We start from the raw sequence: 17290 nt of genomic DNA on the forward strand, positions 1-17290 counted from the left end.
CTGCAATCCGAGCAGGCCGAGGCTGAAGGTCGGAGGCGTAACACAGACACGGCAGGCCGAGCAGGGATGGGTAATGAAGCAGATGTCGTGTGTGCACAGGAGCAGGGAAGGCAGCACCGGTCCCTCGGCTCAGCCCTACGACCCGCCGGGCTGTGCGTACCGCAGGGCCTTGGCGCCGCAGGAGGACAGGAGACGGGTCGTTGTGGATTCATTTATATACAAAACCAGACCATTAACGTGCACGCAGATCGGGGTTTGGGATTTGGCAAGAACCTTGGAACAGCGCCAGCAGCCCAGCCACAGCCCCACGTAGAAGACGCACGAAGCGTGCGTCACGGCGGTGACTCTGACCCGGCCTTATCTCCTGTTCCCCAGCCCCAACGGCCACCTCGCACCAGCGAGGGGGGACACCCGGCTGCCCAGGCTAGCGAGGAGCTCCCCGCCGCCTGAGGGACGCGGGGGCGGGTGGGCAGAGCAGACACCCGGGAGACTCAGCAGGAGCCTCGCGGTTTTGAGGCTCCCCTGCTTCCAGCCCCAAGTGGGGCAGGCCCAGTCGAGGCCCGCGAGGCAGGGAGCAGGGACGCCTGCCCCTTTAAGAAGCGGGTGAGGGCACGTATGCGTCTCCTTCCTCTTCCGCCCGGGCTCGGGTTCAGTGGTGCGCATGCGCCCAGCTAGCACGCGACGAGTCGCTGGGCCGGGGGCGGATGAAGAGCGACGCTGGTCATTGGCTTTGAGGGCGGGCGGTGCGTGCGCATGCGCAGAGGGCGCTTCACTGCCTTCTCCCCGCCCTCTTCCCCGCCCACGCAGCCCCGCGCGCAGGCGCGTGGCGGCAAGGAGGCGGCCTTTCTCTGGCGCATGCGCGCCGGCCGCCCCGCCCCGTTCCCAGCGTGCCCCGCGCGGTGAAGAAGCGGCGGCTGCAGGCTGGGGGCATTTTGTGTCCGCGATAGCAGCGGTTGAGAGACAAGATGGCGGCGGCGGCCGAGTGAGGGACCGGCGGCGGCCGGGACCCGGCGGAGCCAGCGGGCTTCGCCTTTCCCTTCCCCTCCCCCCTCTCCCCTTCCCTACCCTCACAGCACCTCGGTGGCCGCCTCTCGTCTTTCTGGAGGGCGCCGAGAGCCGAGCGCCGCCCGGCCGGGGAGCGGGACAGAGCCGCGGAGGGGGGCGCCCGCCGGAGGGGCCCGGCTGGAGCTGAGCAGCGGGGACCAACCTTCCTTGTTCTGTCCCCCCTCCCCTCCCCTCTTTTCCCTCCCCTGCCCCTTTCCCCTGCTCTGGGGCGGCAGCAGACCCCTCTTTCTCCCCTCGAGCCTCTCAGCGCCGGGAGGGCCGCTCAGCCGCCCCTCGCCATGGCGAGTAGCAGCGGCTCCAAGGCTGAGTTTATTGTCGGAGGCAAATACAAGCTGGTGCGGAAGATCGGGTCCGGCTCCTTCGGGGACATCTATTTGGCGATCAACATCACCAACGGGGAGGTAAGGGCGGCTCGCACTCCCTCACCTCCTTGGGCCTGTCGGCGCGGTTCCTTCCGCACCTCGAGGGGAACCGGAGACCAGCGATAACCTTCCCGAGGCCGACTTGAAGCCTGGTTTTGCCCCCCTTGCCCCCAGTATCGGTGCCTGCGAGGCACCGGGCGGCCCCGTCTCGCCAGGCTGGTTAAGCCGCCCTCCGCGGGGTGGGGGAGTGAAGGTGCGTACCCCGGGGTTGAGGGGCTTGCCCCGCCTGAGGGTCTTCATCGCCGGGGGGGGGTGGCACTGCCCCTTCCGACAGCAGAGCCGTGCGGTCGTGGTCTCCCCCACCCAGCAGCTGCATAGCTCGCTTGCGAGTGGTAGGGAGTGGAGACCACCATTGTGGGAAAACATACTTTGTCTTTTATGAACGGCTAAAGTCGTCCCTCTCCCGCCAATCATCTAACCCCCTCTTTCTCAGCTGGGGAATACTTTATCTCATTTTCATCAACAGTAATAGAAACAAAGAAGATCCCCTGTTTCTTCAGCTCTTTTTTTCTGGGTGTTTTTTTTTTCTTTTCTTCCTCCCCCTCACGGCTCTGAGCTGTAAAGAAGAAACACCCACGTATGTTCTTCCTCACTTATGTGGATCTGAAGACTTTATATCTCCAGCTCAATTTCATGACCTGGGATGGATATTTATGTACAAATCATCACGATACGGATTTTATTTGAAGACACAACAAAATGCAGGACGTTGAGCACCGAGACCTTAAAAAAAAAATGATACCTCAAAGCGTTTGCAGCAGGGGTGTGTGGGGGATATTGAAGTGCTGTGCCCCTTAAACCTCAGTGGCAAGGCTGTGCTTGGTGGACGCTCTGCTCTGACTCCTTGTTCCCTCTCACTGTAGGAAGTTGCCGTAAAGTTGGAGTCTCAGAAGGCTAGACATCCCCAGCTGCTGTATGAAAGCAAACTATACAAGATTCTGCAGGGAGGAGTTGGCATCCCACATATACGGTAGGAATCATTCATGTATGCCAGTACAGTGACTTTTTTTTGATGTTACTGTGAGGCAGGACACCATCATTAAAAAAAGATTTATTTGGGAGGGATTGGGCTGTTGGGGGAAAAATGCTCCATTCCAAGCTCTACAACTAGTTGAGTATCCTCCCCACCGGTCTGCTGTCTTTTCTTATCCGTACGTACTGTGCTTTCAAAGTGAGATCTTCAGCAGTTCCTGAGCTGTGAGAAATTCTTGTCGTGATTAGAACAAAGTGTGAGATTGTTTTGGTGAGAACTAATGTTCTTGATGAGGTGGAGAGTTTGGAGCCGGTACTGGAAATGGCTGCTTTCTTTTGTTGCTTTCTTTTTTTTTTTTTTTTTTTTTGTTCCAACATGTCTTCCTCCTCCGCTCAGAAAATGGCGGATGGACGTGATTAACCCTCCCCCTTCTCGTGTTGGGACAAGGGACGTGCTCAGGCATGTATCTTTTCCTTTCATAGTTATGTGCTGCAAGGCTTGAGACTGCAGAGAACCTCAACCAGGAATGAAATGGCAGCCCCTTTCTGTTACCCGCAACAGATGCGTCACTAGGATTTCCGTACAGTTAAAGTGCCAAGATTAATCCCTCCCGATTGCTAGTTATGCGGCTTCCTTGTTTCATATTCTGTCTGAAACTTTCAATCGTGTTTAATAATTTCCTGATCTGGAAGAAAATCACTGGTGCAGCAGGCTCTAGGAGGAGTTATTTCTCTTGAGATTATTGAGGTGTACTGGGTTAGTTCCCAAGTACTGAATCTATGCATCATAATAGATTAAATGAAATTTCAGTTTTCTCCAGAAAGACTTTGTTCAAAAAGCTGTTCTTTTTTTAAACTTTGTTAATAGTTGTTTTTAAAGTTAGTATTTCTTATGTTTGCCCTATGGCATAAAGGAATTTTGTTCCTTGAGCTGCAGAAGCAATTTCAGTTTAGATATTGGGTCAAACTGTGGATTCCATTTAATCTGTTAACCCTTCCCTGACTTTGTTGTATGTGCGCTTATATTAATAGTGGTCTGTAAAGTCATCATGATGACATATTGTATATCGTGTATTAATTCTAACAAAACCTAAACTAAGTCTGCGTTTCTGAGGTTAATAGCTCCCCTCCTCCCCCTCCCCCCCAAACGCAACTGGCTGTAGTCCTGAATGTAAGCTGGAGCTATATAGTGGAGGAGACAGTGTTGTCTTGGCCATCTGTCCTCATTCACTACAGCCTTTTGCAGGAATAGAATAAACATACCTGAATTAAGCAGAATACTTGCAGCTTAAACAGAGTTGCTGATGTGAAAACAGATTTAGTCTTTATTTTGCACTACAGTTTATTTCTTTTCTTCAAATCGGTGCCTTTTTTTTCACAACTGGAAGAATAGAAATTGCATTTTGGAAAGCTATCACAATATAGTTATGTGCTAAAACATGGATAACTAGGAAAACAGCCAAAGTAAGCAGATATCAGGTGTTTCATCGCAAAACTGGAAAAAAGGAGGCATTCTTAAACTTTTTTTTGAAAAAGTAAACAAACATTTATTGCTATAACGAGGCCTAAGTTGCAATTTTTTCAACTTTTCCATGTAACAGAAGTGAGCTGCTGTTTAAGTTCTTGGATTTGGTTAAAATGCCCTGTGAGAGCATTTTATTTAAAGCTGAAATACTGGAAGTAATCTTGCATGTTCAGAAACTTGTTTCTAGCTTCAATTACAGCAGTCATCTTTAAGTTTTCTTTCTGCTGTATTTGATGTTCTTGTATCTGACTTTGCTTTCTGTATAACCAGTGACTGGTTTAGAAGTCTCACCACCACAGGGGAACTACAACCTTTCTTAACACGCGCTTCCTCCCTCTTCCTTCCCCCTCCCCCCCAATAATACAAGGTTACAAGAATCTGAGTAACAATGGGCAACTGAGGCAACACTCAAAACAACTCAAATTGATTCATAGACTCATTGTGCTAAAGGTGTGTGATCTATTTGGTAATGTCAGTGAGTCTTAGTTTTTCACTTTCAGGTTCTCGCAGTGTTAATCTTTGTAGTATTTTTCTAGAAAAGTGTCTTTCAGAAAATTTTTGGAAATAGCTTTTTTGTCTTAAGAAGCAGCATTAATTTTAAATCTATTTGTATGTACCAGATGCTGCTTGACAGGCTCTTTGACTAAGCTTCTGTTACTTGTTGTCTTCTTGCTGTATGACATCTGGTGATGCTTGAAAAAATCTAAAGTTGTATTTGTATGTTTATCTTCTTTAAGAGGAAGCTGAGCAGGGTACCCAGCACAGTTCTTGCAACAAATGTTTAAAATGTGATGTGTTTAATAGAGGTAGAATCCATGGTACTCTGAATCTAAGGGGGAGGACTTGGCCTACCAAATGAGATGTATCAGCTCATGAGGTGCTTAACAAGGATATGTTTTTGAATAGGTGATTACAAAAAGTAAGACCAAAGTGAAATTACTGTGCATGTTGTTTCAGACAATTCAAGCTTTTCTGACATGCGTTTTTGGCACCAGCTAAGCTGGGAGAATGTATGACTTTGTACTTAGGTCACTTCGCATGTGTAATTGATAATACATGTTCTGCCATTGTTTTATAATGGTGTGCTGTCAACTCAGAATAAGCTGTTCTTGGCTCAGTATATTTAGAAGGATGAATCAAGTTGAAGGAAAACCTTTCAATACATTTGTTAAAATGTCTGTAATGTGACACCTTTAAACAACAACAGCACAAACAGAGCATTTGATAGAAAACTAAGGAATCATTGTAAGCTTTTCCCATTGCTATGCTGTATAAACTGGGCTTAGCAGCATTTTTATCTCAGTGCTACACATCTGGGAAACAGAGGCACATAATCTTCCATTCCTCATTTAAGAATGAGGGACTTGTTCTCTATTTTTCATCTACTTAAGTAATATAGTGGCCAAGATCAACTTACTAGAAGTTGCATTATGTGACTTTGCCTTACTAAGCTGGTCTGCTGTGTTTTTTTGACTCACAAAGCTGAAATAATAGGTGAGGTATGGATTACTCATTCATTTTGGGCACCCTAAAACTGAATTCTGCCCTTTAGATGTGATTGCAAACTTAGTAATGATAAGATAGCATGTCTGGAGTGTCACTTAAATTATCTAGAACCAAGCAATTTTTTTTTTTATAGCTTTTAAGGTTGATTTGATGGCCTTTCTGGCTGATTGCAAGAAAGCTAATGAGCAAAACCTCAGTTTTGGAGTTAAAAGATTTTTAATATTACTTCTGTGGGATCAACTGTGAGCCTTCACGTGTCGTGGAGGGTGAACAAGGGGCCTTGGTACTCCCACTGTAACAGAACACATTTGCACATAAAATAGCAAAAATTGAGGTAGAATGTCTTTATTTTCTTAATATTCTAAACCCTTTTAGACTTGCAAATCTTTGACTTCGCTGCTTATTGTTGTTTCCTGGAAGAGTAGCAAAGTTTCTGAACTTGTCTCCAGAGTTTCACAAAAACTTATATAAATGCTTGACACACAAAACCTTATATAAATGCTCTACAGATTTTTAAGATGTGGTTTGTACTTGATGTACAAATTTTGGTTAATTATTACCTTCATTTTTCACAAAAGGCTCTTGAACCAAGCTTAATGTTCTAACAATCTGATCTGCCTTTAGGACACAATGCAGAGTCTGCAGTATTCTGCTGGGCTTATTCTCATTATTCTCAGCCATCAGCTGTCTTTTTCTCTTTTCCTTTCTTTTTCAGTGGCAAAGCGTTTTTAGCTGTAATCTTGTTAACTGCGCACTGATCCTATTAGTTTGGACTATCTACCTTTATTCCCGAGTTCTTGGTTCTGGCTTGGAGGAATGCAGCAGAGGTGATTCTGTATGTGGTTTTGTTCATAGTGTAACACTGTTAAAGCACTCTTGACAAAAGCAATTGCTCAAATTATCTGTGACAGGCACTCCTGATTTTTGCCATTTATGGTGTTTATCAACTATTGTTCGTATCCTTCACAAAGATTACCTTTGGGTACTCTTTTAGACGTACTTTGAAAGAAAAGTGGGCTTCAGATTTTTCTCCTGACAATATCATGGGATAACTTGTTTTCATTATCAGCTTCAAATGGAAAACAGCTATGCTGGAACCAGCTGTGGCTATTGGTGATGCATTAGAAGCATTGCACTTAAGAGCAGGAAGAGAGCCTACTGAATGTGAAACAGATACTGCATGTACTCTTCAGTAAGGCTGAAGAGATACACTGTACAGCATGTGAGGCTAATCAAGGTGATATTTAAGTTTAGTCATTTGTAATTTTAAAAACCAAAAGCTACTGACTTAGTGATTTTTTTTGCAACGTTCTCTTGCAAACTGAACAACCAAATCCTTACATTTCTGAAGTTTTCAATGCAGTAAGTTCTTGCAAAATATTTTGATGTTGAGAAATTCAGTATTGCCACCCATGTATTGCTACGCAATCTTCTAAATAGTGAAGCATATTGTAAAGTTTCTGGCAAAAAAAAAAAATAATCCATAAAAGCATCTACAATTTTTGTTCTTCGGGTTGCTTACTGCCATGTTGTTGGATAATCTGTTAATAACAGATTCTGCCTGAATTCATGTTCACTACGTAATATATGTAATGGAAAAATGTGGTCAAGTTTGGTAATCTTGGGGTTGTTGTCACAATGGATTTTTCCTTGGAACACTTCAAATTTTGATCTCTTTAAGCAGTGCTTAAAAATCTGTAAATACACCTCTCAAACACCTTCATTTTAAACTGTTTTCCCAATAACTTCCTTCAGCATTAAAAAAAAAAAAAAACAAACCACAACCCCCCCCAAAACAAAACCACCACCAGAAAAATACCCACCAAACTCACAAACAAAAAACAACCCCCCCAACGCTTCCCCGCAACAATAAAAAAACAAACCCAAAACTAGTAGTCAGCTAAAGCCTGAAAAGTTTTTTATCTTCTTTTCATTGGTAAGACTGATACTTTCATCTAGATCTGCAAGTAATGAGGAGGAAGGTTCTAGCAATAGAGCCTTCTATTAATTAACCGTCTGTTATTACTTAAGGCTGCATACTGAAGGGCAGAACCACTCTAGCAGATAAGAGGAAGCCTCTTTTTCTGGTAGCTCAAAGTAAAATTGAAAGCTGGTCTTTTAAATTAATACCTAAAATTTTTCGATTGAGAGAATGAATGTCTTTAAACAAAATCTATTTCATGTTTTATAACAATCTAAACTTCTGTCTTAATTGGTCTTTGTGGACTCCTTAGAAGCATCCAGGAGAGACTACGGTTTGAAAACAAATGAAACAGTCCTTTTTTGATTTTGTTGTTTTCTCTTTTCTCCTTGCCTTAGCTCAGCTTTTGCAGAAACAGCTGCGGAAGTATGCAGTTTCAGTTCAGTGTTACTCTTGTTTGGAACAGGTGATCAGCAGAGGTACTAATGAAACACACTTTTCCTCAGCAATGTTTCCTGTACCTACTGTGAATTAATGGCTTACCTTCTCAACTGAACTGGACCTTCTGACTTTTATGGCAGAAATTTGACTTGAGTTCTCCTCGTTTCCTACCAGGTGTTAATGTACCTCATTAAACAGCTAGCAAAACAGCAAGTCAACTACATGGAAGTATGTATGCAACAGTAGGCAGATGAAATGACCTTATTGCTTAGGAGATGAGTTGCACTGGCATACTTCACGTATTCATATTTCTCTCATAACTGTACAAAAATGATACAGAATTTTATTTATAGAATCTATCTAACTTCATAGTGTAGGGTGTTCATTGCTGTTTCTTTATTTAGTACTTGGGTGGCCTAATTCATACTCACCATGGCGACTAATGTTAGATGACATCTGCTAAATATTCCACTTCAGTATTTCAGTCATGCCATATTATGTTAAGTTCATTTATATTACTCCTAGCTAGCTAACAGTTAAGAAGTGCTTTTCTAGCTTCAGGGGAGATTAAACTAGAAATAGAAAATATGTGTCAATTTAGACATGACTCTTATGATGATAGATTACGTTTCTTGTATGTCTTGCTTCAGTATCTGTTAAGACTCAAATTAGTATATTTTTACAGGCAGTATATACTTCCCAATTTGTCTGAAACATCATTATTTGTCAGGATATGTCCTGAGAAGTCTAGAACATGGGACCAGAAGGGAGCACTTTGGTCCAAATCCAGCACCTGTTTTGGACAACATGCTATTGTTTTTGTGAATCAGTCAGGTGCAATGTTAAAACTTTCTAGGCTAGCATGGCGGTGCTCATGATTCTGTTGTCGGATGGAGAGAGAGAGCTTCTGTGCCTAAAGATAAATGCTTGTACCCATAGGCAGTCAGCTCCTATTTATTTCTTCCCTGATTTTTTTTTTGTTAATAACCTTCTCCCTATTACAGTCTTCCTGTATCTATAAAGAATAATTGTATAACTCCACAGCTGCCTTGCTGAGCTGTGTGAATACATGATTACAGACTGTCACCAACTTCCCATTTTCATTGAATTCTTTTCTGTCCCTGTTCTGATTTGGATTTCCTTTCCTGAGCGTTGGTGACAGGCCTTGCATGTCAGCGCCTTAACCATTGACACCGATTGCTTCACAGTTCCTGTGTAGAATACTGTAGTCTTACTGGTCAGGATTACTTACTATTTTTCAGTGATGCCTGATATTAGAGCTATATGATTATAGGGAGGTCTGTGTTTTCTCTTTAGTCACATCATCTGACTAATGCCTAGTTCAGAGACTTTTGTATAAATGACTTAGTGCTTGCAGAAATGGAATACAGTTCCAGAGTGTTCATCAGTTCAGTGTCGTTTGGTTTTCTGTAGGATGTCTGAATCCTTTGTGTTCATGAGGCCTTCCAGACTTGCATATTCACCCTCATGTGCCTGCTGACTTGTCAAACTTACTAAGGTAATCTCAGGTAATTCTAGTAGTAAGTTCTTTCCAGCTTGCTTATTCACCATATGCTTTTTGTTTTAATAGCTTTTTTAGCCACCTTAGTTCTTCTGACAATCTCCATTTTTGTCATGTGAACTCTTCCACTTGGTGTTTGAAAGCCCATGTGCTGGGAAACTAATTGCATAGGACTACACAGAATAATCATAGGGTCACATACTATGAATTATGAAAGTGGCAAAAGTTTATGTAATGTCAAAGAAGTCTGAATCAACTTTTTTTAATGTGACTCTAAAGGTTTCTGGAAGTCTAAAGGTTTGAGTTTAACTATTCAGGTCTTGTCACAGAAGCATTGTACTTCCTTGCAGTGAGGCACCAGGAGATACTTTTTTGTCTCACAAAAGCATGACCTTCTGCAGTTCTGTCTGTAATTCCAGGTTGCCACAGCCTCCACTGGTATAGTCAGTGATCGAATTGACAGAAGCCTTTAGTGGAGGATAGGTTACCTGGCAAAGCAGGTGTTGATTGAGGAGAGCTTTTTATTAAGCTGGAACAAAATAGTCCTGTTACAGTTGCTCTGGTAGTAGGAACACTTTCTTGTGACACTGAGCTGATGTTCTGGTTTTGTATATAATAAGCTGTAGACAAAATGATGTGCCATTATGCTAATGGTGACAATGCCTATACTGCCTTCATGGTTTCAGAATGCATGGGATTTGGGGTTTCTTTACCAGTGATTAACAGCTATACAGTTAGTCAGTAATTTAGTTCATCTTGATGTGAATTTTAGATGATTTTCGTGCGAATCTTCTGAATCCTTTTCTTTTATTCATCACGTGACCAGCTCACACAGCTTTGATAATTGTGCTGGTTTGGTTACCTTGTTGTTGTAATTACAAGTGCCAATGTAACATTGTGTAAGTGGTACAGTAGTCTGAAACTGGGCCTATAATTTCATGGCCTGTGTCTGAATTCTGTTAGCCCCTCGCCCACCTCTCTTTGCTAGTTGACCTACCTCAATTTGAACCTTTCGAAGGAAGATACAGTGGATGTGAAGAGAATATGATAATAACCAAATGAAATGTTTTCTTAGTTTAAAAAAAAAAAAAAAAACAACGAAACAAACAATCAAGCTATTGACAAACATTTTCTCAAACATTTCTTTTGTCATTGACATTGCTTAGGAAATATGCATTTGCTGAAATAGGCATCATACAAATTTTTGAAAGATGCAACTCTGAAAACAGGCAAGGATTTTAAGTTTGCATAGACCTGACTACAGTATTTGCTACTAAGTGCTAGATCTGCATCAGTACTTCACTTGCTTGTCTCAAGGTTCGTCAAGGGAATTAGAAAAACACCCCGCATGAGTTCAAGTAAACATTCACTTTTCATGTGATCTGGCATCATACCTGCTTTACTGTATGGGATTTGGAATCTGAATACTTTCAAACTACTGTGTCATGTGACTTAGTTGTTCAGCATAGAGCTACAAATACTGAAATTCAAGATGTTACAACATTTCAGCTGTGTGCGTGTACTGGGGCAATATATCAGGCTGCTAAACCACATGATTCGGAAACTTGTTGACGTGGTGAGTCTTGGTCTTTCAAATTAGACAAGTCACTGAAGTGAAATTAAGGTCACTGTGTTCAATCTTTAAACATGCTTTGACGGAAAGCTTCATAAAGGGTATTTACTGTATTCTAACTGATCGGTAGTAATTTGATCTGTAGCTTTAAACAGATGAGGCGGGGAAAGTGACGCTTATTTTCATGCATGTGTGAGCTTGGGCACGCCTTACAGCTTGAATATGGACTAGGGTTCTTAACAGCTGTATCAGATGTTACAGTGTCACGCTGCCAGTTCAAGGGTAAATCTTAGCTCTTTATGATAATATTGTCTTATTAATGTTTTGTGTGGTCTTCAATGAGATCATCTACTGCTGTTCTTCAGGAAAGCTGATAATAATCCGTACTTTGTGTGGATTTTTGGCATAAGTAGGTATAAATGGACCTGTGCTACAGAGTCAAAAATCTCCTACATAGGAAGTATGTCCTAATGGGACATATAGCACTGTGGGAATGAATTAGAGAAATAATGAGTTTTCCTAGTCGAGTAATTTAGCTTTTGTTTTTTAAAATAATATGTTGTATGTAACTATATGCAGAGTCATTATCCACCCAAAGTGAACTGTCAAGTAGTTAAATCTCTTGCTCCCGCTTTCCACTCCCCTCTAAAACTCTCCCTGCTTAAAATGTGTTGCTGCTGTTGCTTCCTTAACTTTAGTATGAGAGAGTATTTCCAAGTGTGCTTAAAAAAAAAAAAGTCCATGGAGCTCTAACAGACATGTGGGATGCTTGTGTTCTGAGATGCTAGTGTCATCTAATAGTTGCCCAGGGCTTTGTATGGATCATTCCTTCATATTAGTTCACTCCAAGTTTCATTGCTGATGCAGTATTAGAACTTCTGAAGATTTCTTTTTGAGACGCCAGCTTTTTTTTTTAGGGTTGTGCTCAGTTTGTTGCCATATTGTTTTGTATTTTAACCCAGCAGTGTTAAAACTTGCATGCCAAAGTGCTCTGAATTTGTGCTCACCAAAATGTGTGCTTATATGCCATCTTACATTGCTTATGCAAATATGGGAGTAAGGAGTACTTGCCAAGCTCTTGTGTATCATAATATCCAAGGTTTCCTAAGAAGAGCCAAGACTTCTAAGATTTTTACTCAGAGCTGCCAGTAGTAGCAGCTACTAGACTTTGAGTGGACATGATGTAGCCTTACTTCTTAATCCCATTTTCCCTGGAAATGTTCCAAGGGAAATGAAAACTTACTTGCAGTGTTAGCAAAGTAAATAAAGCACAAGTTACTCCAGCACCCTAGCAGAAGTTTCAGTTGCCAGTAGTGAAATGAATAGATGTGGCAGTCTTCTGTGAGGAATTAACAGGCAGGTAAACATGCAAATGAAATGTTAAGAATGTTAAGACACATTCTTTGTCTTGCAGAGTTGATTCTGCTTTCCACCAGTGCAAAATGGTCAGGAGTTTAAAATTTTCTTCTGCATATGTAGAAGTAGGCCAAATGAAGGTTGTGCAATCAACCTGAATTACTGCACTTACTAAGCAGAGAGTTCCCTATAGAGGAACCAAATGCTTTTTAAAATGTAGCTCCCAGGGCAGGCTTCCTTTTCATCAGCTTCACTTTTTCTGTGATGCTGTAACTAAATTTTCTTAGCTCAGTTGAAGACTGATTTTTGATCCTTTTCCCTTATACTGCAGTCTGTTGGGCACTGAACCATTACTGTACTGAACAATTACACTCAGCATCTGAACTAGACTTCAATTTCTTGAAGAAAATCATATTTTATCTAGATCTTGATTTACTCCTTAGAATGCTTCAATTCAGCTCACTACTCTTTAGACTTTTTCACCACAAACCTAAATTTCATGTGACAAAATAACTAGACAGGTCACTTGGTCCAATTTTGATTACTCTAGATGACTATAATGTTTCATTTTCAACTGTGACCTATAGAATTGTTTATAGAGCAGTGTCAAAACTACTCAGCCGTTTGCATAGGTGACTTTGATAGGAACCAAGAAGTAGATTTATAGGCATAGTCAGTAATTCTTGAACTGAAGCTGGTTTGTAGTTGATTAAGAACTTTTCTGAACAGTGTCTCATTTTGACTCTTTCTCCACTCTGCCTGACATTTTTTAAATACTCTTCTTGCTTGCTCTTGCAGTTGAAACTAGCTTCTGATCACTCCTTAAAAAGGCCTAGCTAGGTAGGCCTTTTCAAAATGCTTAACGTTTCATGGCTCAGTGTCAGGTTGCAGTGTGAATATTAACCTTTTCATAAATTACAGACTTTATCAAATAATACCATCAGCATGCTTTCCTGGTTGAGTCACTTTTAAGTTTGGTTTTTTTTTTTGAACATCACAGTACATTTAGTGAATTTTTAGAAGGGGAAAATAATGATAAATAGTACTTACAGTATTGGTATGATCATTAACATGTTGGAGTAAAACTGTTTTGTTGACATTTAATTTGAATGACTGCTTTCAAAATACATATTTTCTGCATCCCCTCTTCATGTAGGGAATGAATAAAGGTCCTAGACTGACCTGTAAAACAATGAGTATGATCCACAGCTCATATATAACTTCTATCAAATTTATAACAATGCATTACGAAGTGCATGGTTTCTACTAGAATCCCGACAGTGGGAAGGTACAGGCCAGTAGTTCCTGAAACAAATCCAAATATAGAATATTTTCTCTGCGGTTTTGAAAATATTTTACTTTACTACCCTGACTAAGCTTGGGATTCTGTGAGCCGACCATGGAATTTGTCGGCTTTATCAGTGGTAACTATTTTCCAGACAACTATACATTAGTCTCCTGGAGTCATTGCCTAAAGTGGAAATAAAATGTTTATACAGATCTTTAAGCCCCAGCTACTACTGTTTTTGAGCTGAATCTTGATATTTTTTTTTTCCAGTAATTTGGTTTTTCATCTGCATGCTCTTATTATGGGGTATATTCTTGGTGTATCTTGTCTGCACCACTGTTGTTGGAAACTTCAAGAGCTGCTCAGTGCCTTATCCATTCACTGCTGTGCCTTTGCAGCCAAGAGGGCTAATGGTATCCTGGGCTGCATTAGGATTCCTGCTAATGCTGAATAATTTTCTTTGTTGCAGGTGGTATGGTCAAGAAAAGGACTACAATGTTCTAGTTATGGATCTTCTTGGTCCCAGCCTTGAAGACCTATTCAACTTCTGTTCTCGCAGGTTTACGATGAAAACAGTACTTATGTTAGCAGACCAGGTACGTACAAATCTTGCTGAGAGGAAGTTAGAAACCCTAAAGTATTTTGTGCAACGTGGTTCTTTTTAAGTGGGTTAAATAATGTGTTATGCAGTGTTGTATGTAGCAGAGTGAACACTTGACCTGTATGGGAACGAAGTAACGGTGGCTTCTGTGTCCTGTGGCATACAAAATGAACGTAGGCCTGTAGTGGGAGGGAAGTGCAGATACCAACTGCTTGATGCTCAGATCTAACAAGTGCAACTTTAATAAAGTATCAAGACTAATATGGGTGGATTAACTCCCTATATTAGCCACGGGGATGGCGTTAGAAGGTCTGAAGCAGTCTCCTGTTATAGTTGATCTGATTAAATGGAAACCTGTTACGTGTTGGCTAGTTGCGGTGACAGGTGGGCAATGTGCAAGTCTATGGGTCTGTTCTTATTGAATGTGACTATGCACTCACAACCTCCTGTAACTTCTGGTACGAGACCATGAGCTAATAAATACTGTTTTGGTTGTTGTGGTGCTTAAAGACACTTCTTAAAGCTGTTAGTGGAGATGCCACTCTACCCCAAACTTAATCAAGACCTCTGAAGCTGAAGTCTGTTAAGTCTTTTTCTAGCAATCGATATTTTTTCCAACTTGGTCATGAGAGTACCGCATTTGAAATGGCCAGTCATGTTTATTTTTTGCTATTTAATAAATAGCTTGATTGTGCTGTCTTTAGCTACTTGAAAGGCAGTAAGGGTTTCTTGAGTTGAATTTTCAATGGTAGTTTAAATTTCATCTAATACTACGTAATTGATGTTAGTACCAAGTTGTCACTTAGCCAGCTGCTCGCAGAATCCCAGGCTCTTGGCCAAGGAAGCTCATCGCATTTGTATGGAGACAAGGTCAGCTGTCCCTATTCTCAGCTGCTGTGAGTGAGTGGTACACTTGCTTTAGAAAGCCATTTGCCTGCTCAGTTAGCTGGAGTCTGGGTGTTGCAGCATCTCCAGGGAATCTGTATGGGTTTTGTGCAGTATTCCTTTGGATGATAAACACTAATTAGTTTTCATCTGGGAAACATAGACGGGGTGTATGATATCAGTGCACAGAACTGGCTTTTAGGGCATAGTCCAGTAGAACAGCTGTCAAGGCTGTGATGTTGTAACAATTCAACTCACTAAAGACTGCATGAAGAGTTAGTAGCTGGAAAGCTGTGATCTCATGCACAGGAAATCGCATGACTGTATATGGCGATACAGATGTGCCAGAGTTTTTCTGCGTCTTCTTTGCTGTTATTCCTGGATTGCAGTAGCCTAGATGTGACAGTATGGGCCACAATCAAGTTGTTACTTGCTCCTTGAAAACTGTTACCTGGAAAAGTGATGCTTGATGATGAATGAATAACCAGGTGAATGAATAACTGGGACGGGAGGGAATGAGCTTTAAAAATTGTCTTGTGGTAGCTATAGAAAACCTTTGTGTGCAGTAAGAAAAACAAATTACTCTTTAACGGGACACTATAGTTAGAACATGAACTTGAATGTCTGGAAAATAGTTTCAGGTATTTAATCTGCCATTTCCTGACGAAGATTATGGAATTTTAACATATAAAAAAGAAAAATTTACTTGAACAGCATAAAAAAAATACTTGGTTTTCATTAAGTGAATATATAAACTTAAGTTGCAGAGGAAGGTAACACTAAAAATTCATGCTTTCATTGAAGGTTTAAGTGAATTGTATTGCTCTGATTGAAATCTTACCTGTTTTATTGTTGCTGTTTTTTTTACAGATGATCAGTAGAATTGAATATGTGCACACAAAGAATTTTATACACAGAGACATTAAACCAGATAACTTCCTAATGGGTATTGGGCGTCACTGTAATAAGGTTAGTCTAATGCTCTTTGTCTAAAAGATCCAAAAGGAATGGCTATGTTACTTGATCCAAGCTGCACAACTTTTTTAAAACTCATTGCTAAAACTGGTGTTTTGGATACTAAGCCATGGTTCTTTGATGTGAGAACTTGGATTTCTCAGTGTCCACTTCTAAATGCAGTGGCATACACATGTGGGTCTCTGACCCACCCTGTGAGATGCACTTCATTGCAAGATGATTTCTAGGCTTGCAACAAGATTATAAACTAACCCTAGAGAATACTCAACTATTTTTCTCAGTGATGGAGTTTCATTATTGAGATGACTGTTGTAATAGCATTTTTTCCCTCATTAACAAAATCAAATCTTATCTTTGGCTTTGGGGCTGACTTCCTGGGATGAAAAGAATTTGTGCCAACATGGGAGCTCCTGACCTACCAGTCATCAGGGCATTAAATCTTGTGGTGACAGACTGGTAAAGAGAACTCATCAGAATTGTGGACATGACTAATAGCCAACATGTGGATCAATTGCCTCTATAAATAAATGAAATTATGCAAATATGTTGATGGAAAACTATTAAGTTGTAGAATACCTGAATATGTTGTACACCAAAAAACTGCTTTCAATTTACTGCGTGGGAAAAAAAAGCAGGGCCGGGGGGGGTGGGCTGAGGTTGTTGCATTTGTTTGAATGGATAACTGTAGTCAGAAGTGCATGTTTCCTGTTGAAAACCTTATATAGAAGAAAACTTCCTTGTTTTATTTTTAGTTCTCTTGAGTGAAATATGCTTAATCCTGCAATTTGTATGTCGAGCTCGGGCAGACAGGCAGCATTGGCAATGCATTAAGCATGCTACTTAATAGAAATTAACTTCAGGACAAATGTATGTGATCAAGCTGTTTATTGGAAGCAAGATTCCCACTTATCTTCTCTATATGCCATCCAAGAATGTCTCATCTCTTTAGGCACTACCAGTATTTAAAATGTTTACCTTTGTTTGCCTGTATGAATGCCAACTTCAGGGCCATGAACCTTAGAAGGGGAAAGCTTGATTAACATGAGATAACAGCTCTTGTCTGAAGAGGTGCAGTGCACTGAATGTTTAGATACAACCATTGTTGGAAAAACTTGTAAGTCCAGCTGAAAGGCAGTCTTTATGTAATCCTGTTGCTGTTAAACTTTGCTTGTTCCCAAGTTTCATACTTTCACTCTGTAGAGCTCTATTTTTCCTCTGCTGTGTTGAGCAGTTAGGCT

General features: G+C 41.2%; 1 protein-coding gene across 10 annotated transcripts in view; it reads left to right on the forward strand.

Moving 5' to 3' along the window:
• Positions 1-877: 877 nt before the first annotated feature.
• CSNK1A1 (casein kinase 1 alpha 1) overlaps positions 878-17290 on the forward strand; it is a 34780-nt gene continuing 18367 nt past the window's right edge. For 2 of the 10 annotated variants that reach the window (XM_075164188.1, XM_075164187.1), the window contains exons 1-4: positions 880-1466; positions 2351-2457; positions 14061-14187; positions 15948-16046. In XM_075164188.1, the coding sequence (XP_075020289.1) occupies positions 1344-1466; positions 2351-2457; positions 14061-14187; positions 15948-16046 (456 nt within the window). In that variant the 5' untranslated portion in view covers positions 880-1343. Of the gene's footprint in view, positions 1467-2349; positions 2458-7917; positions 8081-9286; positions 9382-14060; positions 14188-15947; positions 16047-17290 lie in introns of those variants that run through there. The other 8 variants (XM_075164189.1, XM_075164190.1, XM_075164193.1 and 5 more) reach the window with 7 other exon arrangements.

The sequence above is a fragment of the Calonectris borealis genome, chromosome 15, assembly GCF_964195595.1.
Source record: "Calonectris borealis chromosome 15, bCalBor7.hap1.2, whole genome shotgun sequence".
Classification (NCBI taxonomy): domain Eukaryota; kingdom Metazoa; phylum Chordata; class Aves; order Procellariiformes; family Procellariidae; genus Calonectris; species Calonectris borealis.